Source organism: Delphinus delphis, chromosome X (assembly GCF_949987515.2).
Source record: "Delphinus delphis chromosome X, mDelDel1.2, whole genome shotgun sequence".
Taxonomy (NCBI): domain Eukaryota; kingdom Metazoa; phylum Chordata; class Mammalia; order Artiodactyla; family Delphinidae; genus Delphinus; species Delphinus delphis.
The window spans coordinates 92,062,977-92,087,014 of NC_082704.1; the positions used below are offsets into that span (position 1 = coordinate 92,062,977).

At 45.9% G+C, this 24,038-nt stretch overlaps 2 protein-coding genes across 3 annotated transcripts; one reads left to right on the forward strand and one right to left on the reverse strand.

The window, feature by feature from the left end:
- The first annotated feature begins 327 nt into the window (after nucleotides 1-327).
- CXHXorf38 (chromosome X CXorf38 homolog) lies at nucleotides 328-17,914 on the forward strand. Of its 2 annotated transcripts, none has more exons than XM_060001952.1 (7): nucleotides 328-570; nucleotides 732-866; nucleotides 7,043-7,162; nucleotides 8,335-8,484; nucleotides 8,787-8,966; nucleotides 16,665-16,847; nucleotides 17,429-17,914. In XM_060001952.1, the coding sequence occupies exons 1-6, from the start codon at nucleotides 355-357 to the stop codon at nucleotides 16,824-16,826; spliced, it is 963 nt and encodes a 320-aa protein (XP_059857935.1). In that variant the 5' UTR covers nucleotides 328-354; the 3' UTR covers nucleotides 16,827-16,847; nucleotides 17,429-17,914. The 2 variants fall into 2 exon arrangements, with proteins under 2 accessions (XP_059857935.1, XP_059857934.1); XM_060001951.1 differs by having other exon boundaries at nucleotides 16,665-16,827; nucleotides 17,429-17,704.
- A 5,370-nt stretch (nucleotides 17,915-23,284) lies between these two features.
- On the reverse strand, nucleotides 23,285-23,772 carry MPC1L (mitochondrial pyruvate carrier 1 like). Its single transcript, XM_060002065.1, is given in 3 exon segments — nucleotides 23,285-23,358; nucleotides 23,411-23,493; nucleotides 23,495-23,772. Coding segments are annotated over 3 exon segments (435 nt in total).
- Between the last annotated feature and the right edge of the window lie 266 nt (nucleotides 23,773-24,038).

Below are 24,038 nucleotides of genomic sequence, written 5' to 3' on the forward strand. Positions count from 1 at the left end.
GAGCACCGTCTTACACCTCTACAATAAAAAAAAAAAAACACAGGAGCACAGGCTTCAGGAGAGGGAGCCCAATCGTTGGCTGGCGAGGTCTCAGTTTGGGGGAACAGAGTAGAGGCTTTCTGGGCGAGCACCAAAGTACATAACGCGTCGGTCGCCATCTAAGACGGGGGTGGGGCCGACGTGCCCCGGAAACTAGAACTCCCTGCCGCCTGGCGGTTGGGGGAATCCGGGGCGCCTTCGGGCGGGGCCACGCCCAGAGCGCCACCGTCGCCTCGGGCGCGCCCAGACTTCCGCGCCTGCGCACGACCGTCCGCCCCGCCCCTCGCTCCGTGGCCCCGCGGGCTCGTTCCCGGCATGGTGCTCTCTGAGCTGGCTGCGCGCCTCAACTGCGCCGAGTACAAGAACTGGGTGAAGGCGGGCCACTGCCTGCTACTGCTACGTGGCTGCTTGCAGGGCTTCGTCGGCCGCGAGGTGCTCGCCTTCCACCGCAGCCTGCTAGCCGCCGCCCCCGGCCTGGGCCCCCTCGCCACCTGCCGCAGCGGCTCGCGGTGCAGCCCGCGCGCCCGCCAGGTGAGCACCCGGCCCGGGGTCTTGACCGTCGCCCCTCACCCCGTCCGCGGGCGCAGTGCCTCGTGCCCTCCCCGGAGCCGGGCCGACCGCCGTGCCTGGGGTTCAGATGCCCAGACGCCGCCCCTCCCTCCCGGGCCCCTCCTCACCGCCGCCCCCTGTAGTTTCAGCCTCAGTGTCAGGTGTGCGCAGAGTGGAAACGGGAGATTTTGAAACATCACACCAGCAGAAATGGAGACGTTCACTGGGGAAACTGCCGGCCGGTCCGCTGGCCGGTCGACGCCTGGGAGGTGGCCAAGGTAAGCACCTGCGGTCGGGAGGGTAGGAGGAGTTGGCCCACCAGGTAGGAGTTACCTGGAGCCCGGGGCGTCTGTTGGGTCTGTGTGGGAGCTGGGCCCCCATAAACAGATGCAGAGAGAGATTGGGCTTTTGATCAAGGGTGTAGTGTCTAGGCGGCTCAGGGCTGTTATATCGGACCCAACGCAGCTTAGTGAAGTAGAAGATTTCAACAAGGGACGCTGGGGCAAGATGTAGAGTGGGCATCATGGGTACAGGCACAGAGGGAGAAGCAGGCAAGGCCTTTTGAGGGTAGGCTCCCTGCGTAGCTCACTTTGTCTGTAAGGTGCCATGAGGATGGCAGAATAAGCCAAGGGAAGTTGGGGTTAAGATAGAAAGGACCTTAAGTGCCTAGCTAAGGAGTAAAACTTTGGGGAGGTAGGGGTGGGGTAGGCAGCCAGATAAAAGGGGACTGTTCGGCCCGTTTTCAGATCTTGGTGATGTGACTTACTAGCTGGGCTGATTGAAGAATTTTTTTTGATTTTTTGATATTTGCCAGAAGCCCAGTAGGAGGGGGGGAGGGGGAGTCGAAGTAGCCTCCTAACACAAATTCACCTCTGGCGTCAGTCTACATGCTAGTTACCAGCAGGCACAGGCTTGGTGCCTGGGAAGCAGGGATCAGAATCTCCGCCCAGCTGCTGTGGTGCACCACTGGGCCAGCCTCTGTTCCCTAACCTCAAAAATGAGGAAGTTGGACTATATCGGTGGCCCCCAGACTTTTGGCTATCGTGGTCCAGTAAACCCATCATACCCTCTCCCCCGTTGGTTTGTTGCTGCCATAGAATTGCCAACTTCTGCTTTTACTTAGAAAAGAAGAAAACTTAAAACTCTACCCTTTGCTATGACCGTCCCTCACCTGTTTGCTTTCTGTCACTGCTTTCATACCCTCAGAATCCTCTTGAAGCCCATGCCACCTGTTTCTGCCGCTCTTTCCCTTCTTCATTGCTGTCACCTGCAGACCTAGTCTAACCACATGTGTATATTCTCTCCCCAAGCTGGACTCCCCTCTCAAACATCCTGGGATCCTCTCGACCTCAGCCTCCCACTTGCATGCTCACACCCGGACTGTGTCAGCACAGGGAGCTGCGGTGTCCAACATCCTGCTTGCCCTCGGTGTACTTATTCAACCCGCCCCCACCTCTGCCCCACCCTTCGTCCCTCTCCAAAGTCCACAGCTTTCCCAATCCCCAGCAGCCTCTGCCCTCCCAGCTTCCTTTGCTTCCTCAGCCAGCCCAGATTCCACAGTCCATCGTTCTGTTCGGTCCCTTGCAGTTGTCTCGGTCTTCTTCCTCCTTTCTCTGCACTTGCCAGGCCCAGCTCCAGCCCTGATGACACCACACCTGCTGCTCTGGGGAAGAATCTTTCGAGGGATCTTTCGCTTTCAGTTCTTGATCACGAGCCCAGCAGCCTGGCCCTGTCTCTCCGTAGGTTCCTGTTCCCGGAGACAACTGTTGCTGCCTCTCCTTCGCTGAGCTCCCACTCCTCTTCCCCCACCTGCAATCCCAGCTGCTAACCTTGCTCTCGCTTTCTTATCTTTTTACCAGACCTACCAGCCTACCTCAATGTGCACCATCTTCTTCCTTCTGCTACAAAGGAGGAAGGGCGTTTCTCCTCTTACCGCCCTGTCCCTCCACTTGAGTGTTGGACCTTATCCCCTCCCACCTGCCCAAGGACTTTGAGTCTCCACTCTTGCGACCTCCCAGTTTATTCCCATCACCGTACAAATAGCCTTAGTACTGCCTTGGTTTATTCAATTTTTTTAAAGAAAGAGATTTCAGTATAGAGTTAATATATGACTTAGCAGTGCCACTCCTAGGTACATACCTGATGAAGTGGAAACATGTGTCCCCGCAAAAACCTGTGCACGAATGTTCATAGCCGTACTCTTCACAATAGTCAAGAGGTGGAAACAACACACATGTCCATCAGCTGATGAACGGATAACCAAAATGTGGTTTATCCATACAATGGGATATTATTTAGCCATAAAAAGGAATGAAGTACTGATACATGCTACAGTATTGCATGAACCTTGAAAACATTATGCTAAGTGAAAGAAGCCAGTCATATATTGTATGATTCCATTTATATGAAATGTCTAGAATAGCCAAATCTATAGAGGCAGAAAGTAGATTAGTAGTTGCCAGGGCCTGAAGGAGAGAGGGGGCAATAGCTAATGGGTAGAGGGTTTCTTTTTGGGGTGATGAAAATGTCCTAAAATTGTGGTGATAGTTGTGCAACTCTGTGAATATACTGAAAACCACTAAACTGTAAATGCTTAATTTTTTTATTGAGGTGTAATTGATTGTAACGTTATATTAATTTCGGGTATACAACATAATGATTCGATATTTAATATTTAAATATTTAATTTCACGATATTTAATGTGAAATGATCACCACAGTAAGTCTAGTTAATGTCCACTACCATGTGTGGTTGCAAATTTTTTTTTCTTGTGATGAGAACTTTCAAGATCTGCTCTCTTAGCAACTTTCAAATACTGCAGTACAGTATTATTAACTATAGTCACCATGCTGTGGATTACATCCCCAGGACTTACTTGTTTTATAACTGGAAGTTGGTACCTTTTGACCCCCTTCACCTATTTTGCTCACTCCCCACCCCCCACCTCTGGCAACCACCAGTCTGTTCTCTGCATCTGCGAGCTGGGGTTTTTGTTTTAGGTTCCACGAATAAGTGAGATCATATGGTATTTGTCTTTCTCTGTCTGACTTACTTCACTTAGCATAATGCCCTCAAGATCCATCCATGTCATCACAAAGAACTGTGTACTTCATTTATTTTTTTAGCCGTATTATTACATTTTATTCATTGAAAATAAATAATTACCAATGAATCCTTTCTAGATTTTCTAGTTTCCCAAAGTTCCCTGTATTCACATTCTTTTTTTTTCACACACACACACACACTGTATTTTATTTTTACAAGAGATAAATAAACTGACATCGAGCATTGTAAATGGATGACCACAACAAAAGCAACAACGACTGCAATTACCGAACACGAAACACACTCATACTATGTCATGATATTGGCGTTCAGTCCAGTAATCCTCCACGGTAACAGCTGCTTTACTTTGCAGTGAAAATTGATTTGTATATTTTTTGCCTCTGAGTCCTTGTGGGATTTTTTTTTTTTAATTCACACAGAAAGTCACAAAAATTGTAATCATCCTCATCAGTTCACTCGGTCCCATGTAATTAATTTTTTTTTTCATCTTGATCTTTTGTTAGCACTTTTGTGAATTCATCAGTTTTCCATTAGAGTTCTGGAAATGCTTATTCATTCAGTTCAGCAGTACAGTCAGTTACCAGAAACCTGTGCTTGTCAGAGTCTTTTCCATGAAGGACTGTGTACTTTAAATGGGTGAATTATATGGTATGTGAATTACATCTTAATAAAGCTTTTTTTAAAAAAGAATTGAGTGAATACTTGGAAAATAAAATTTGAAAAGAAAGAAAAACGTCCTTCATCCATTCCGTCCAGCTGTCTCCCCATTTCTCTAACTGCCTCCCACATACATACCCAGTAGAACTTCTCAAAAAGTGCTTTATGCCTAATTCTCTTTTCAGGGTTCATGCAGGTCCCGTTGACTCTTCAACCCACTCCCCTCTGCCTTCTGCCCCGCCACTCCACTGCATGTCTTGTCAGGGGCACACGTGACCTTCCGTTCTCTGGCCTCGCCCTTCCTACCTCTCAGCTATTCGGCGCTGCCGCCGCACTGCAGGCCACTCTTCTTGAAACAGCCCTGGCTTTGTGACATCCTCCCCTCCTGGGTTTCCTCCTGTCTCCCCGGCTCCTCCTTAGCCTCCTTCTGAGTGTCGGTTGGCCTTCCTCGGGCCTTTTCTGTCCCTCCCCATCCCGCCTTCTCCCCTGGTGATACTGCCCAGGCCCGTGGAGTGAAATATTAAATACTACGTTTCTGCTGACGGCTCCCAGATTGGTACCCCTAGCAATGCGCTGTTCTGCGCTCCGGGGGCCCATACCCAGCTGCTACTTGATGCCTTCACTTCATCACCTCCTGGGTACTTCGTCTTTTCTTCTCAAGCAGGACTCTTCATCTCTCCCCGCCAGCCTGCGCCCATGCCCCACCACCAACTACCTACAGTCATTCTTGCTTCATCTCTTTCCCCCCACCACCCCTCTTATTCGTAACGTGCAAATTATCTTTGGAATCATCCTCGCCATCTCTGCATCACAGCTCTCGCCCCCTCTCCTGCCAGCCTCCCACCTGGCCGCCTCTGCTGCTCTGCTCACCCCTGGTTGGTCCTTCACACAGCAGGATGTGCGGTCTTCATGTGGGAATCAGATCGCTTTCTTCCTTTGCCCAAAACCCTTGGATGGCTTCCCGATGTCCTTAGAGTAAACTCCAAACTCCTTGTCAAGTCCAGTAAGGCCCAGCACGTCTGGCCCCTGTTTATTTCTCCACCCTTGTCTCCTACTACTCAGTGAAGAGACAGGAGGGGGTAGTGAGAGGCAATAGCGTGTGTTTCTCACCCTGTGTTTGTCACGTACGGAACCTGGCCGTAGGCGATACCATTTTAAGAAACAGCTTTCAGAGGCAAGGAGGCGGCAGAGCCTCTGTCGGCTTCTGGTTCTGAGGAAAGGAAAGAAGTACTAGAATAAAACCTTGACGTGGGAGAGACAGGTTTATATTGGTGAGAAAATGCCAGACTGGACATACCTTGTAATGGGAAAGAAAAACTCTGCTTGGTTTTGAGGCAACTAAGGCCCCTCCCACTTTGGGTGTTCCTCTCAGCCACAGTTGGAATAAGCAGTGTTTCTTTCCTTCCTCTTTTTTTCCTCTATTTCATCAAATTAGTTTGCCTGTGATACATTAGTTCTTTGTTAACACTTGTAACATCCATAATCTACTTTCAGCGGGTTGGCCGGAGACAGTGATGGTCTTGGCTACTGTACCTTTTGATAGGGGCCATCCAGTGTGTGTAGAATTCTTCTCAGTTACATGAGGCCGAGGTGTGTGATTCTGCCACCATCAGGAACAGAGCCCTGACTCTCCTTGGGGGGTGTCGGCCCATACCACGTTCCTTTTTCCGCATAGCACCATGAGCACTGTAGGAAGCAGCATGGTTGATGCCTACGGAAATGTGTTTGTTTTCAAGGGAGCAGGTCTCTTTATTTAGAGTTCTTTTTTGGCGAGTCATTTTTCATATGTCATCTCTTCTAGTCCCTTGGCAGGAATGTACTCTCGAGCTTCGTAGCTTGGTAAAGTTGTTGCCTTCAGATGTAAATTTGGAAATACTTCGGGAAAGAAATACGCCCAAGCCTTGCTATGACACCATTTTGGGGGTACACACCATAAAATGCTACAAAAGGAAAGATCATGCTCGAATGAGGCCATTCTGTTGTATCTAGTATCTCAAACCCTGGGACCCCGTCTGTAACGCCTGTGTAGGTCCTGCTCACCTTGCACCATCAGCATAATAACTGCCAACATTTGTGGCCTGTGTATTAGCATGTGCCAGGCACCGTGCAAGTGGTTTACTCGCATTAACTCATTTAATTCTCGAAACATCCTTCAAGGTAGATGAGGACAGTTAGCCCCTATTTACTGATGAGGAATCCGAGGATAGGTAACTTGCCCAAGGTCACGCAGTTGACAAGTGGCAGAGCTGGGATTTGCACCCCAGATCTGTCGCATTCCACAGCCCAGACTCTTAACTTTCTACTACCATACTGAACTTTCTCGAGTAATTTTAAAGTGTCCACTTGGGAATAACTATTACTTTTAAATCTTCTTTAACAACTCAGCCACTGAAACTTCAGTAAGGAAAAGAAAAGGGTGGTTTCTTCCCCTGCCTCATGCTTATATGCCATTAAGAAAGGACAATTAGGTCAAGTGTGTAAGTGTCTGTAATAGCAAGTGGACAGATGGAGCAACTCTTCAGTTATTGCCCTGGGCTGAGGCTTGGCTGCCGCACTGTTTCCCAACTTGTGTTTTGGACTCGTGAGGCTCTAACTTGAAACCTCAGTAAGAGAGTTTCAGTCATCATTTGGGGAACAGGCACATAGCATTTGTCCCACTAGCCCCATATAGATAGATGTCTCCTAGGGTTGGAGGAGACTCGAGTGCCCCTTGGGCCTCCCCTGCTGCAGGCCTTCATGCCCCGAGGACTGGCAGACAAAACAGGACCCGAGGAATGTGACGCGGTTGCTCTTCTAAGTCTCATCAACTCCTGTGATCACTTCGAGGTTGATCGAAAGAAAGTCACAGAGGTAAGAACTGTCAGATTGAAAAGCAGACAGAGTTGGTCGGGTGGGTACTGTGAAGACCAGCCAGGAGCCACACCCCGTGCTGCTCACGGCTCTCCCCAGACAGTGGTGTGCGAAGGAGTTAGACTTTGGTCCACAGTTGTCATCGCTGAGCAGGCAAGCAGGGCTCACATCACATGCACCTTCCGTGATGTCCCAGAACCCCTGTGCGAATGCAGGCGGGAGACTGACCCTTCAACCCTACCCTGTCGAACTTTTCCAACAACCTGCTGTTGCACTCTTTGCCACTAAATCGACAGGCCTCAAATTTCTCTTCCCTGTTCTGCCATAAACAGAAGCAAAGTAATCTTCCATATTAAAAAAAAAAAAACAAATACAGAGTGATGCGTCATTCTGTCCATTGGATGCCAGCATTGGAATCCTGCCCTTCTCAGTCTCATTGGCTAAACAGTTGCAAGGCCAATTTACCTAGAACTGAGGAAAATATAAACCCTAATGGATAAACAGTGTCAGAACAGATCGCTACGCTTGTCAGACTTCCTCTGGGAGATTTAGACTATCTCTGTTTCACCAGAGAACAGCTCTGGCACATTTGTTACTCTAAGGATCCTTGCAAAGGGTATATAGCATACCTGGATTATTTATAATGTGTAGAGAAAATGCATGTATATTTTGCTAGCATGCCAGCAGCTGAAAGGACTGAGAATCCTTTATCATCAGCGGACTCAAAAACTATCACAGTATAAAATCGACCCCTTTGGTAGCTTTTAACCAAGAGTGTGGAAGACTTGGCATGAAATGTATACTAAAAGAGTTTTGCATTGTCTGCCTTGGCCTTTGGGTATTCTCAGAGCCAGTAGCCAATAGTTTTGCTCTTTGGCAGGTTGTTTTAAGTTAGGGCATTTGGGGGATTGTGCGAGAGATACCCACCCGGCCACGAGATTTCAAGGACTAGCGACAGTTATAGGCGTGTTTGTATTTCTTACCCCGATTAATTTATTCAAGTGGCTGGGGGTTGAACATCCCCCTCGAGTCTCGACGGCACCTGCAGACCACACACTTGTGGATTTTAGAATTAACAAGGCCTTTCAACAGTCTTTCTCTGGAACTACAAAATCTCAGTTTACCCCACTATTGGCCTTTGAAGGCTTTTCTCTCTTCTTGTCTTTCTATAGGTGATTAAGTGTCGTAACGAGATCATGCACTCTTCAGAGATGAAAGTATCTTCTGTGTGGCTTCGAGATTTTCAGATAAAGATCCAAAATTTTCTGAATGAATTTAAGAATATCCCAGAGATTGTGGCGGTATACTCCCGAATAGAACAGGTAAAAAATCACGTTTAACAGTTCCTGCATAAAGACCTAAGGGGGAAAAAAAGGAATCACAGTCACTCATTTAGAATTTGAAGCTTATTAGATTTGAACAAAATTCTAGAATGTAAGTAGGGGAACAATATTGATATGAAGTCAGAATCGTGATTGGGCTGAGCAGCTTTTCTGTGGTCACGGGATGTTATTAGACTGGATCCAGTCAACGATGTTTAATTACAAATTCTTTGAATACCTTTTTTTTTTTGGAATATCTTTTCCATTCAATCAGTTCATATATTTGTTCGGTAACCCAACAGCTGTTGACATCTGACTGGGCTGTTTACATCCCTGAGGAGGATCAGCCAGATGGGTGTGACTATGAAACAGGAGTTTACCTGAGTGAGCACCAAGTAAACGAGATAGAAATGGAGTTACTAAAGGAAAAACTTCAAGAGCTATATCTTCAAGCAAAGGGACAAGAGGTGTTGCCTGAAGAGGTAAAAAAAAAAACAAAAAAAAACCCATTATATCCTCTGTGTGAGTAAACAAAACAAAGAAAGGCACCAGGGAGGAAGAGTAGCACATTTTAACTTATTAACGGTTATGTTTCTGCTTTAAAAGTCAAATAATTTCCAGAAATGGATATTCTTTTGGCATAGATTACTGTTACCCTTAAACAAATGTTTTCACCCCATCAGCAAACATTTGGGTGCTAATATGTGCCACAGAGTGGAAGACCACAGGAAGGGCGGCCACAGAATCCTGAACCGCAGGCTCCCGCGACTCTCTGCAGTTCAGAGGGGCGATTGCAGAAAAAGGCTTTGCTGAGAAGGCGCTGTTGAGCTGGGACTAAGAATCAAATCAGAGTTCAGCAAATTGGCAAGAGCATTTGCCAAGACATGAAAGACTAGCCTGGGCCAGACAGTGACGAGGCGACGTAGGAGGGAGGTATGGTCGGTTGTGAGGGTGGTCAGGTAGGTCGAAGCCATGTTTTGAAAGGTCTTCTATGCCTCACTAAGGGGTTTGGACCTAATTCCCAAAAAGCAGTTGGGAGCCAACAGAGGTTTTAAATCAGGAGAGAGTAAATGAATAGATACGATAGGGCTTTTAGAAAGTGACGTCTTAATGGCACTTGGAGGTTGGAGCCAGGAGGCTCTTGGCAGTTGTGTGAGGGTGAGAGAAAGAGGACAGAAGCTAGAGGTGTGGGGGAGGAGCCGGGTGCGGGAGGCACTACTGGGGCCGAGCCGCAGTGTCTGGTTAGATTACTTGGGGCGTGGCCCGGGGCCGGCGGGAGGTGGCGAAGGAGGGGTTAAAGGATCGTCAAGGCGTCTAGCTCAGGACGCTGCAAGCTAACGATCGTCTCAAGTACAGGAGATGTGAGTCCCCTTTGTTACATGCAAGATATTAAAAAAACTAACAGTAGTAGAATTATATTTTGGTAAGGTTCAGAAATAGCCCAGCACTTGCTGGATTAGAATTCCAGATTCCCAGGATGTCTTGGACAGATCATTTTACCTCTCCAATTCCACCTCGTCCGAGGAAAGTAGTTTTACTGGCTACCTCGTGAAACACAGCGTGTTTTAATACAAAGTGTGTATTTCATTTTTTAGGCCATGCTCCGTACTGGTCCGTATGCCGACGCTAACTCTTCTGACCTTGACCCAGGTGCTTTACTCAGCTTGATGAACTCCTTTAGCACAGGGACTGGGTACCAGTGGTTTTGGGGTGCACCCACCCTGGCACACCATAGGTATTTAAAGTGACGAATAAGGCTGTTAAAGCTGTTTTCTAAATCCATCTGTTTCATCTGGCTTTATTTTTTTTTTTTATTTTCAAAAAGTATTTATTTGTTTGGCTGCATTGGGTCTTAGTTGCGGCAGGTGGGATCTAGTTCCCTGACCAGGGAGCGAACCCAGGCCCCCTGCATTGGGAGTGCGGAGTCTTAGCCACTGGACCGCCAGGGAAGTCCCTCATCTGGCTTTACTTTAAAATGCCAATAGAACCATCCCCAGTTTTCTTTCCACTGCTCCTTTTAAAAGCAGAGTCAGACAACAGAAGAAAACCGGGGGATCAGGCTCACGGTCCCTGAGTCGTCAGAAATTCTCTCCTCTTTCTTGAGGGAGCTGCAGTTCTTTTCCTGTTTGTGTAACAAAGAGCAAAATGCATCAGTAGCAACACACTGAAACCAGGAGTCTCTGCAAGTTGGGAGCGGGAAGGGACCTGGGTAATACCCTGCTTTATAGCAACCCTAAGGGGCAGGTGCTGATGGGCTCAAGGCCTCACGGCTGGGGTGTGAGGGCTGGCCCGGGGGTCTTCCCGCTCTGGCCCTGGGCCTGCCTTCCCACGTGCCGTGCAGCGGCTCTCATGTCACCGAGCAGCTAGCAATTGTAAATTTCAACCCTTCATTATCTCTGTTTTACAGAGAGGAAATTGGGGTTAATTGGCTTGTCCTCTGGGTCCCCAAGTCTCTAGATAAAGGTGATAAATTCTCGTTTTTCATGCTTTCTGTTCAGTGGACCGTGGCATTTCTCTTGATATTTCAATTGATCAAGTTGTAAGTTCGGACTGATTGGCACGTTATCTCTGAGAAGCTGAAGGATGGCTTTCCACGATGTGTGGAACAGACCTCTTTTGAAAGTTCAGCAGCAAATACGATTATTCATGTTCTTTTGGGTTAGTCTCCAAAGTCAGAGGATTTGGTAAACCAAATTTGAGTGACTTTAAAACACTATGAATTGCAAGACACACCATTAATTCAGTCACTTGTAAGAAAAAAAAATGCTGCCAGTTTCCTGTAAGACACTATCAGTGGTAAGGCGCATTCTCATTCGAGATGTTAAAGTATTTAAAAATGTGCAATTAGGAATCAAGAAATGCAGTGGTTGTATTATGACCGCGGCACTTTTTGTGTGAATGTTTAGCAAGACCTGTTTCTGGTGTTCATTAAAACAGCAGAGCTCGGGTTGGAAAGCCAAGTTGAGAAGAAAGGGTTAATGGTGGTGATTTAGTGCGACAGTCCCCCGAAAGGAGCACGGGAGTGAGTGCCAGGGACCACGAAGCAGAGAGTTCATCATCTCCATTCTTTTCTGTCCAATTGGCGAGCCTTAATGATAACATTATAAAAGGGGGCTCCCATTAAAATACACTGTGCGTGCATAACTGTGATTGTAAAACGCGGTCCGCCTCAGAGCCAAATGGGAGCAGCAGCTGCCGCCCAAGAGCCCTTCACACACACCTGCCGGCCCTCGGCGCTCTGTTAGGATCTGGGGGGTTCAAAATTCAGCCAGAGAGCGTTGAGCGCAGTAAGTGGCTAAAAACCATGCAAAGAACTTGCACATTCTTGAAAATCATTACTGACTTCTTAAACCCTGGTGGGGGGACCGCTTTCAGGGGGAAACTCAGGGAGGAAGTGACAGGATGCAGTCGAGGCAGGCAGGGAAAGGATGGAAGTGACACTCCATTGGTTATAGGCCAGATTTATTTCATGAGTGAGTGCCTACTATTGGCCAGGCACAGTTCTAGAAGCTTGGCGTGCATCAGTGAACAAAACAGATGGTAAACGGTCAGCATAATAAGCAATGATGGGGCGAGGTCGAAGGAGGAGGGTTGTGTGGAGCACAGTGTAGGGATCAGGAGTGGCCGAACGGGGCTGGGGGTTGGGTTGCGCGGGGTGGCCAGGGAGGCCCCATTGGGAAGCTGAGACTTAGCGATACCTTGGAGGAGGTGCGGAGCAGCCGTGTGCGCTTCTGGAGGAGGAGCGTTCAGGCGGAGGGCAGGGCAAGCTAAGCAGGCTGGCTGGAGTGCGGTGAGGAGCTGAGCGAAGGGAAGCCTTGTGGGCCGTTGGGAGGATCCAGGCTCTTCCTCCTGAGGCGGCAGCCACACTGAGTTCTGAGCAGCAGAACGATGAAGGGAGCACGCTGGCCGCCGTGTGGAGGATGCAGGGCCGGGGGCCAAAGATGGAAGCAGGGAGACATTAGGAGGCTGCCACAGGTACCAGGTCAGAGAGGTGGTGGTTCAGACCAAGGTGGAAGGGTGAAGAGTAGAGGTGGTGAGAAGGGGGGCACGTGTGGTGTGGGAGAGAAGGAAAGGCATCAAAGACAAGTCCAAGGGTTTTGGCTTAAGTGCCTGGGAGTATGGAGGCGCTAAGCATCTTTTGCCTAGAACAGCGCCCGCCTGGCACATAGTAGACTCTCGGTACACTTTTGTTAAATGATTGTCGGAAGGGAGGAATGTACCAGACACAGTGCTAGGTGCTTTTACTAGATTATTTCTAATCCTCACAGGAATGCTCGGTGGTGTTGGTATCATCATCCTATATTTGCATATATGGAAGTAAGCTCAGAGAGGTCAAGTGTCTTGCCCAAAGTCACACAGCTAGTTAAGTGGCAAAGCTGGGCTTCAATATCCAAGTCTGTCTGACTACTTTTCTAGCACTTTGTTTTTCCATCTTTACTTCCTTCCCCATTTAACATATAAACGTGCATAAGCCTTCCCCCATTCTTAATAAATTTATTTAAAAACTCCTTTTGACTCTTTCTCCTCCCCCCAAGCTAAAATAATCACCCCTGTTGAGCACATTTCAAGAGCAGAGAGGGTCAGGAGGTGACGGCACAAAGGATCATAGCTCCCAAGTCATGAAATGAGAAGGTCTATGGGAAGGGAGGACCCCACTCCATCTTGGAGGGTATGTGTGATGCACAGACCAGGCCGGCATGGTCTCGGGCATCTGATGGGAACCAAGGAATGGGAAGAACCCTGGGGTGCATCTAGAGCACCCGGCACAGGCAATGAGTGCTAACAGTGCAGTACCCGCAATTACTAATTACTAATGTACACTGTGAATTATGTCATTGATGTAATCTTCATTTCACGTTTTTATGGTTTCCAGATTTATTATTTAAAGCCCAGGTATCTTTCAGGAGCTGTAGGCTTGTTTCTAGCCATGTAGTAAACAGCTCCAGCTGAAGGGCACATCCCCATCTACTTAGTAACCTGTCTGAAGACCTCTGGTCATCCTCAGCTCCACCCTGGCCCTCCCTGTTCCCTGTTCATCCTGGTCACAAGCCCTAGGCAGTCTTCCCCTCCCTCCCATCCCTGGCAGCCATCGTTCTGCAACCGACCGTCTCACTCACTGCTGTCACAGTAACCTGGTGCTGCTTAGGTTCTGCCCTAGCCCTACTGCACCAGAGTCCATTGTGTACATCTCTAAAGTTTAAGAACCACCACTCTGCTACGAGTAGGGTACTCCATCACTTTCCTTCGTTAGATGTCGATCATCTTGACTTAGCTTGGAATTGGGGGTCCCTCATTTTAAACAATTCACCACACCCCAAAATATTAATAACTCTCTTCTTTGTAATAAGCACAGTGACCAGTGAGGGTATCCTCGGATAAGCCGAGTGAAAACACTTCCGTGGTACTATTCTAAGAATACATGCTTTTATTAGTTTAAATGTCAGGAAGGATGTTACTGGTGGGAGTTTAAATTGGTATAACCTCTAGAGATGACAGTTTTGGCAAAATCTATTAACATTAAAACAGAAAACTCTATCAATTAAAACTTCATTCCACTTCTAAAAACAGATCCTACAAATAGCCTGTCACTTTATGCAAAATGACACATGTCCCAGGTTAGTTACTGCAGCAGTATTTCTCTTAGCAGAAGGTTTGAAATAATATGTTAATACATGAGACATCCATAACTGAAAAACTATTCAGCCATTAAAAAAAATAATGAGGCCACTCTTAACAATCTGATCTAGAAAAAAATCAGTTGAAGAACAATGTCTAATGTGCTGCCATTTGTGTTTTTAAAAATGTGCATGTGCCAATTACGTCTCAATAAAGCGGAAATTTTAAAAAGGTGTGCACGCATATACATATATGCTCACGTGTAAATGCATGGACTGCCTCTGGAAGAGACACAAGAAACTTCATTGTGGTCACCTTTAAGAGGAGCTGGGTGACTGGGGACAGGATGTGGAAGAGGACCAACTTTTTACGTTGTACCCTGTGTTCATCTTGAACTTTGTACCAGTATATTTATTACTAGTAAATATGTATGTATATTTTATAAATATTGAATAGTAATAAATGTATATATGTATACATATTTACTAGTAATGAGTGTGTACAAAATTCACAATCAAAGAGCATTATATGTGTGAGTGTATACATTTGTATATATGTGTGTGTGTGTGTGTATATATGTGTAAATGTATTTAATCATAGTAAATGGGTACAAAATTCAAAATGAAAGGGCTTTATTTTTATATATACATATATATGTATGTGTATGTATACGTATGTGTGTATATATGTGTATGCACACACACACACACATATAGGTATAGACATATAGCCCTTTTGTACAAATGCAGGAAGTTTTACAGCAAAAAAAAAAATCATCTTTTAAAATTTTTTTCCAGTTTTTTTGAGATGTAATTGACATACAGCACTGTATAAGTTCAAGGTGTACAGCGTAATGATTTGACGTACATAGATCGTGAAATGATTACCACAATAAGTTTAGTTAACGTCTGTCATCTCGTATAGATACCAAAAAAAGGAAAAAAGTGTTTTTTACCTTGTGATAAGAATGCTTAAGATTTACTCACTTAACAACTTGCAAATATACCATACAGCAGTGTTAACTATTGTCATTGTGTTGTACATTACATCCCTAGTACTCATTTATCTTGTAAACTAGAAGTTTGTACCTTTTGACCACCTTCATCCAATTCCCTATTCCCACCTCTGGTAACTGCAAATTTGATCCCTTTTTATGTGAGTTTATTTTTTTGTTTTTGTTTTAGATTCCACATATAAGTGAGATCATACAGTATCTCTCTCTCTCTGTTTGACTTAACTTAGCATAACGCCCTCTGGGTCCATCCATGTTGTCTCGAATGGTAGGATTTTCATCTTTTTTATGGCCAAGTAATATTCTATTGTGTATGTATATATATATATACCACATCTTCTTTACCTATTCATCTGTTGATGGACCCTCACATTGTTTCCTTGTCTTAGCTATTGTAAATAATGCTGCTATTTAACATGGAGATGCAGATATCTCTTCAGCGTGGTGTTTTTGTTTTCTTCAGATATATTCCCGGAAGTAAAATTTCTAGATCACCTGGTAGTTCCTTTTTTAAGTTTTTGAGGATCCTCTATACTGTTTTCCAGAGTGGCTACACCAATTTACATTCCCACCAGCAGTGTACGAGGGTTCCCTTTTCTCCACATCCTCGCCAACATTTGTTACCTCTTTTTGATGATGACTGTCCTTTTTTTTTGGCCGTGCCGCATGGCTTGTGGGGTCTTAGTTCCCCGACCAGGGATTGAACCCGGGCCCTTGGCAGTGAGAACACAGAGTCCTAACCACTGGACCGCCAGGGGAATTCTCGATGATGACCATTCTAACAGGTGTGAGGTGATACCTCATTGTGGTTTTAATTTTCATTTCTCTGGTGATTAATGATGTTGAGCACCTTTTCCTGTACCTGTTGGCCATTTGTATGTCTTCTTTGGGAAAATGTCTATTCAGTTCTTTGGGAAAATGTCTATTCAGGTCCTTTGCCCATTTTTTAATTGGGTTGTCTGGTTTTTTTGCTATTGAATTGTGTGAGTTCTTTTTATATATATGTGTGTGTGTGTGTGTGTGTGTGTGTGTATAATTTTTTATTTTTTTTGGCTGCGTTGGGTCTTTGTTGCTGCGCACAGGCTTTCTCTAGTCGTGGCGAGTGGGGGCTACTCTTCCTCGCGGTGCGCGGGCTTCTCACTGCAGTGGCTTCTCTTGTTGCGGAGCACGGGCCCTAGAGCGCACGGGCTTTAGCAGTTGTGGCTCGAGGGCTCTAGAGCGCAGGCTCATTAGTTGTGGACCACGGGCCCAGTTGCCCCGCGGCATGTGGGATCTTCCCGGACCAGGGATCAAACCTGTGTCCCTTGCACTGGCAGGCGGATTCTTAACCACTGCGCCACCAGGGAAGTCCCTCTTTATATATTTTGGATATTAACCCCTAAAAGCAAAAAATGTTAAGGAGACAAGCAAACACGCCCTTGTGTGGCCCCAGTACCAGCTATTGGTAGACACATGAACAGGAGCCAGTCTTGGAGCTAGTAAGTTTTTCATCTGAATTTTAAGTCTGCTATAAAATTATCTAAGCTGTACATTGTATGGTTTCTTCTCACAGATCTTAAATCAACTGGAAGTGGTGAAAGAATTTCTGAGAAACAACGAGGATCTTAGAAATGGTCTTACAGAAGATATGCAGAAGCTAGACAGCCTCCACCAACAGCCTCAAAAACTGGATTCGAAGGAACCTAGGGCACAGACACCTGAAGGGAAGGCCTGAAGTGAGTTTAAGCATATGATGGTAAATAAGGACAGAATAGCCTCATCTCTTTAATGTCTGTTCTTTTAGGTAAGGCCATAACACACATAGTCTCATCTGAAGTTTCCCTATGTCCTTTTTATTTGAAAGAAAGGACACTGAGCTTTGTGCTCTTTCTGATTGATGGTTCTCACATCTGTGAACTAGTTCAAGATAAACTCCCTGTCAGCTTTGTTCAGTCAAGTATACCTGAAGTCACTGGTCTAGTCTTAAATGAATCAACTTTATGACATAATCAAGAAGCATTTCAGCCCTAAAGTGATGCCAGTGATGCCTCACTCTTAGCCATGGCATGAATAATAGCAATTTGTTTATTTTCATAAGAAAAACTTGTTGGGACTTCCCTGGTGGTCCAGCGGTTAAGACTCCGCGCTCCCAATGCAGGGGGCCCAGGTTCGATCCCTGGTCAGGGAACTAGGTCCTGCATGCCACAACTAAGACCCAGTGCAGCCAAATTAATTAATTAATTAATTAAAAAAATACTTGTTAAAATAAGTAACTATCTTCAGTATTTTACTTTTTTTCCTCAAATGAAGAAAATTAAATATTTTCTTTTATTTTAGGTTGACCTTCAACAAAAATCAGGCATGTTCTGTGAAAGTCAGCCGGGTTTCCATCTCAGCCGTCCTTTTCTGTGCAAAAGGGAAAACTTACCCAAGTACTCCACTCAAACAAAAAGGAATTTGTGTCATCTTTTCCTGGACTTTCCCTTAACTCTTTGGGAGTTTGTTTTGTTTTGTTTTGTTTTGTTTTAACATTCCTAATCTTGGTGTTATGTGATCTGTACCAGCCAAAAAATATTAGATACTCTTGTGCCAAACTTGCTGTCATCCGGGCTTTTTTGTTTGTTTTTTGGGTTTTGTTTTTGGTTTGGTTTTGCTGTTTAAAAGGTGAGATTCTTTTCTGGTCCTAAAACTCTAACTGCTTAAACACTAAAGGCTGTGTTCGGCCAGGCCTGTGTGAAGGGCCACGCAGAGTTCTCTGCCCACTGGCACGCAAGTCCTGTGCCCACACGCTTGCCTGAAAGTCTCATTCATGAGGATGCCCACGGGTGGGCTGTGATGTACATGTTGAGATATAAATCCTTTTCGCCAGCAGGCAAGGAAAACAATGTGCCCGAAAGGCCATTTTCTAGCCATTTCCAGTTAGTACAGAACTGTTACTACCTGTTTCTGGTAGCTTGAGGCAGTAGGACAAAGAGGTGGGCTGGAGAACACAGTAACTTGACCGACCAAAGCAGGGGGAGGGCCCAGGCCAGCATCACAAGCAGGGATGTCCGGGCAAGTTCTGAGGTTGCTGGCTTGTTTATGGCACTCTTAAGAAAAGTCAGCCTTGGTGGCAGTCACAGCTCTTCCGGTTCAGTTATAACCTGAGTGCCGAGCACAAGGCCTGGCCCTTGCGTGCTCAATGAATATTCATCAACTGAAGGGTCAACGGATAGCTTAGAGGTATTCATAGACGCAGATGTTAGTTACACTGTTAACTAAGCCTTGTCCTTTGTTATGAGATTGAGGAATGAAACTTTAATATTCTTATGGAAGTTCAAAGACATCCTTTTCTTTCAGCAAATTCACAGATTCATTCATACTTCCTTATTCCTTTTACCCAAAAAGTCATACACTTTTGACTTTGTCCTGTTTGTTTCCTAAACTGCAAAACCCCTGTCCCATTGTATGCAGTGATCTGTGGGATCAGCTCTACCCTCACCTTCCCCCACCTCTGCTCATTTCCAAAGCCAGCAGTACTGAACTGGGCCTTGTCGCCCCTGGACCTTGAGGGACAGAATTGCCACATTCCCCACTGCCTGGAGGAAGTGCATCCGTTTCGAGCCCAGGTGAAGCCCTGCTCCTTTGCTTACTCAGCTGCCCAACAAGGATGTGATTTTTAGAGAATGGGGGTGGGGGGATGCATTTTTACCCTGAAATGCATTTAATGTAGTTCTGTAAAACCTAGATGAATCCACATATGCCTGTGACTTCCTGCTTTCATCTTTCCTGCTACTATTTGGTCTTTAATCTTACATTTTCTTTCTCCCTTCATTTCATGGAGTTCCTTTAGAAGACTTCAATAGTAAAGTAACAATTTTCTTTCATCTTGCAACTTCCCACAAACTAAGATACTCCATGAAATATTTCCTAGTTTCTACATGTAAGATAACAAAACTTGGGATCACATTAAATCTTGATTCACTAACCAATTTAAGATCTGATTTCTCACCTTAGGAACTTTGGATTATGAACACTTTCATTTCATACCTCTTGTATCTATTTAGCTTTTCCTTATCTACCCAAGAAACGTTTTATCAAGTATCAACCACATGCCAGGCACTGAAGTTGATGCAAATGGAGGATATGTAAGGTATGGACAATGGTATGTGAGCTGTCATCTTACTGGATTTATTGTCTGCTCTGATGAATTAAAGATACTGTTCAGGGAATTCCCTGGCGGTCCAGTGATTAGGACTCAGCACTGTCACTCAACTGCCGGGGCCCGGGTTCGATCCCTGGTCGGGGAACTAAGATCCCAGAAGGCGGGAGGTGCGGCCAAAAAAAAAAAAAGAAGATATTGTTCAGAAAACATTATTCTGGCAACATTTAATTACATTAAAATTGAAACGAAGATAGGAAGACATGCCTGGAGGGGGCTTTAAAGCAAACGTAGCTTTACAGCAAACACAGTTTTAAGACTTCCATGGTGGCACAGTGGTTAAGAATCCGCCTGCCAATGCAGGGGAGATGGGTTCGAGCCCTGGTCCGGGAAGATCCCACATGCCGCAGAGCAACTAAGCACATGTGCCATAACTACTGAGCCTGTGCTCTAGAGCCCGCAAGCCACAACTAGTGAGCCCGCATGCCACAACTACTGAAGCCGGAGCACCTAGAGCCCGTGCTCCACAAAAGAAGCCACTGCAATGAGAAGCCTGCACACCACAACAAAGAGTAGCCCCTGGTCGTCGCAAGTAGAGAAAAGCCTGTGCGCAGCAACGAAGACCCAATGCAGCCAAAAATATAATAAATTTATTTTTTTAAAAAAACTATAATTAAAAAAAATAGCAAACATAGCTTTAAAGGTTGATCCAGGGACATCAGCCCTGTGGGACTCTCTTCTACAGATCTGTGCACGTGGGCACAGGGCATGGACAAAAGAGAGAGGGGACTGGTTAATCACAGCACATCCATGCTACCGAGTATTATGCAACTGTTAAAAAGAAGGCTGCAATGCCATGATAGGGGATGACGTGTAAGACATTATAGATAGAAAAGCAGAATGTGTAACAATGCATAGCATGCTATAAAACTATGGTATTTTCAAAAAACTATGGTATTTTCAAATAACAGAGGTCTGAAAAGTTGTGTACTTTTCCCAAGCTTTTTTGCCATGTTACCACTGCCAAAGGAATTGGGGTCGAATTTGGCTTTTCTATTTTTTGCACACTCGCGTATGACATTTTTACAACAAAGCTGCACTCCTGTAGTTTGAAAACTTTCCATTCAAATTTTGCATTTCAAAATAACAGACATAAATTCAAACTGCAAGACTTACATGTCACGTTTCCTGGAATATATTGTAGCCTCCATTTTTGCGGGGGTCAGCTCCACCTCCAGGGGCACTCGTGAGTCATCAGGGTCAGGAGAGGCCCAGGAAGTGGTTTCCTTCCCGCACAGGGCTTCATCATCTCCAAGTGCCTTGTCTTTGTCCAGCAATGTGATTTGTTCCCAGCCTCTCCCTGAGACACAGTATGAGGTTCATAGTTTTGAAAGAATTAGAGGAGAAAAATGGTTGTAGCATTAGAGTTGCAAAGATAAGGCAGTTTGTTGGATTTTAGTCTGGGCTTTGCCAGGAAGGTCAGAGGACCTAAAGAGGAAGATGTTACTTATTAAACTCAGTATAAAACCCAAATTCCGGGAAGTAACAAAAGTGTGTCAATAACAAAAGCTTCCGAAAAAATAGCTCTGCCTATTTGGAAAATGTTTTTGGCTTCATAAAGTAGTGGTAGAGACCTGTAGACAGTTTAAGTTAAATTGCCAAGACCAGAAAGAATTATGTTTGAGAGTTTGGGGAGATTATGAAATGATTATTACCCTAATGATTTGAAGGGTGTGTTTTTATTAAAGTATTAATCACTTACATGGCTTTAAACACTAATATCCTAGGCAACAAAGGGTTAGAGCTCTTAGCTGGGTGGGCATGCTACAAATTAGGTCCTGTAAGTGGAGCATTGCATTAGAATGGAGGTGTTGCAATCTTTTGGATATTTGCTCTAATCGTTTTGCCCTCTAAAAATGTAGAGTGACAGGAAATTATCAGCAGGGATTACCTATTTTCCCCTTACCAGGTTAATTAGAAACGTACCTGCTCTGATATGTCTTCAACAGACAGTGGCCTTTTACTGAAATACAAGAGTCAAATTACAAAATACATTTTGTAAAACAAATCTAAAAATGCATTAATTTCCACTCATGTAAGAGCAAAGGGGGAAAATCTTTAAAATTTTAATAAAAATCTCGATACAAGGTTATGATTCATTTCAGAACTTTCAGAACTGCTTTTTATTTTATGATAGTCTGAACTATCTAAAATATTATGAGCTACCACCTATCTTCCAGAGACTTTTTTCCTGCTTCTCAAACCCATCCTCTGTAATATATGCATGTTTGTAATGACCACAAAACTGTAAACTGAGCATTTTGTGACATCTCTTGGGGAAGGTGGGCGATGACCTTAACATGATTTATTACTTTCTACTGAGTTTCAGGAAGGCAGGAGAGTTTTTATTTCAGAGCCACGTGTGGTAGGCAGTCTCCAAGATGGCCCCCAATGATCCCTGCCTCCTGCTAGTCCCACCCTTGTGTTGTCCTCCCACAGCGTACCAAGGTTGGTCCATGTGACCAAGAGAACACAGCTGAAGTGATGGTATGTCACTTCCCAGATTAAGCTATAAAAGACTATGGCTTCCATCTTGGGCTTTCTCTCTTTCGGAACACCTCTGGGGGAAGCCATGTTGTGAGCAGCCCTATGGCCCACATGACAAGGAACTGAAGCCTCCTGCAAACAACAGTGTGAGTGAGCTTGGAAGTGGATCTTCCAGCAAGTCTTCAGAGACTGCAGCCCCAGCAGACCTGAGACCCTAAGGCAGAAGCACCCAACTAGGCCCCTCCCAGATTCCTGGCCCTACAAAATTGTGCGAGATATTTGTTTTAAGTTTTTTTAAGCTAAGTTTGGGGGTGATTTGTTACACAGCAATAGATAACTCATACACTGTCACTTTCCAGAGTTTGTTTTTCCCCCTGTATGCAGAATGTGAAATGCAGAAACTGCCTACAAAGAGGACTACTGCTTAGATGCCACAGAAGGTAAAGTGCCTGTCTTGTCCAAAACCTGATGTCTTCAGAAAATTTCAGAGTTGTTTTCAATATCTTTGCATTTGAAATCTTTAACAAAAGTAGGGGTTTTGATCACATACATGGGGGTTCCCCAGTAGACCACCCTGGAACTTCCCGCATTCTCCAGAGGGAGGGGGGATTGGGGGTCAAATCCTGAAGGGCAGCCTCTGCTGCAGAGGTAATGGCCTTACACCCAAAGCCCTACCCTTCTCTTTTCCCTCCTCATGCTCCCAAGCAGAGTCCTTTAGCACCCACAGGATTCCTAGGGGGGATACCCTGGGCTAATACTGTTTACCACTGACCCTCATCCTCACCCCTAGCTACAGTGCAACACAGGGTGATAGGTTCACCACCTTTACAAACTGTCAGTTCCCCCATTTTTAGGCATGAGGAAAAGAGGAAAGGATAATGATCTTGTTTTTATTTTCTGTTTACCTAGAATTCAGGGTTGACAGCCACTGACCTGAGTTGTTTATTTATCCTGATTCCATTGAAGGTTCTGTCATTGCTCCCGGTCACCAACAGATTCTAGGTTCTCTTGCTAAGTACTCCTTAAAAGTCTGAGCTGGATTTCACTGAATTCATTTAAACCCCCTTGGAAGTATTTCCCTCAGTAGAAGTAGCCCTTGGAATTTTTTGGTGTACAAACATTGTGGCTCATCTGGCCCGGACACCCGAAACAAGTAACAAAAGCATGTTCCCAGGAGAGCTTAAAAAAAAATAAATTAGCTAAGTTGAAGTGTCTTTCGTTCAGCCTTCCTCCCCTACATAAACTAACCCTCGAGTTGCAGGTCCCGTGGCGAGGAAGACTAGCCAATCTACCCTCACCTTCTAAAAACCATTTTATTTCCCTGTCACGAAATAAACAACACTCAACAGCTTCAGTTCTGTGCTATTTGCCATTTTTTATTAACAGAACTGCAGGTTTCAATCAGATTCGCACTGTTTCAGAGTCAAAACCAAACTTTTTATTGATCTTTTCTTTAGGAAGAACAGTTCAGTGCTTGCAAGCTGCAAAGATTTGATAGGGCCCTCTCAATCATGTTCTGGGGCCAGCGGATCGTAGTCGGTGACCTCCAGGCAGTCGCCGTCAGTCACAGGGTCTTCAGCTGCCGGGGGGGGGGGGGGGGGGGGTGGTAGCGGGGGTAGCGGCGGTAGAGCCGGGAGAAGCGACAGAGGCAGCAACGGCTGTGGCCGCCGTGGCGCCGCCGTAGTGGTAGATCAGATAGCGGCCCCCCTGCACACTGCGCCACCACGTTGGTGCTGTGACACGCTATCAGCGGCAAGCTGCGAGGCCGTACAAGGTAGGCGAAGCGCATGAAGACCATCGAGTATAAGATGAACGCCGTCGTCACGCGGCCGCTGATGATGTCCGGCGGCGCCCACATGTCCTTGATGGCAGCCAGCGGGATGCCCCAGTTGGCGACTGGACCCCAGAAGTGCGTGCTGGTCACGTAATCCCGGAACTCCTTGGTCTTCACGATCTCCACCGCCCTCCGCCACAGTGCCGCCACCGCCGCCATGATCGCCGAGCCGTGGGAGCGCCAACGGATAGAACAGCCTACCGACAACGAGGTGGAGCGCAGAGCCCGGAACCGTTGATTACCCTGCGTCGGCCCGGAACCTCCGCCTTCGTGCGGCGGCCGTAAAGCGCGCTAGACAGCACGTGCCGCTGTCCTGCGTAGCTTTGGGGGCGGAGGCGCGGCCTCGCCCTCGTGCCTTCACGTTTCTGCCGTAAAGTGCACTAGATGGCACGTACAGCTGTCGTGCCTGTCTTTGGGAACGTGAG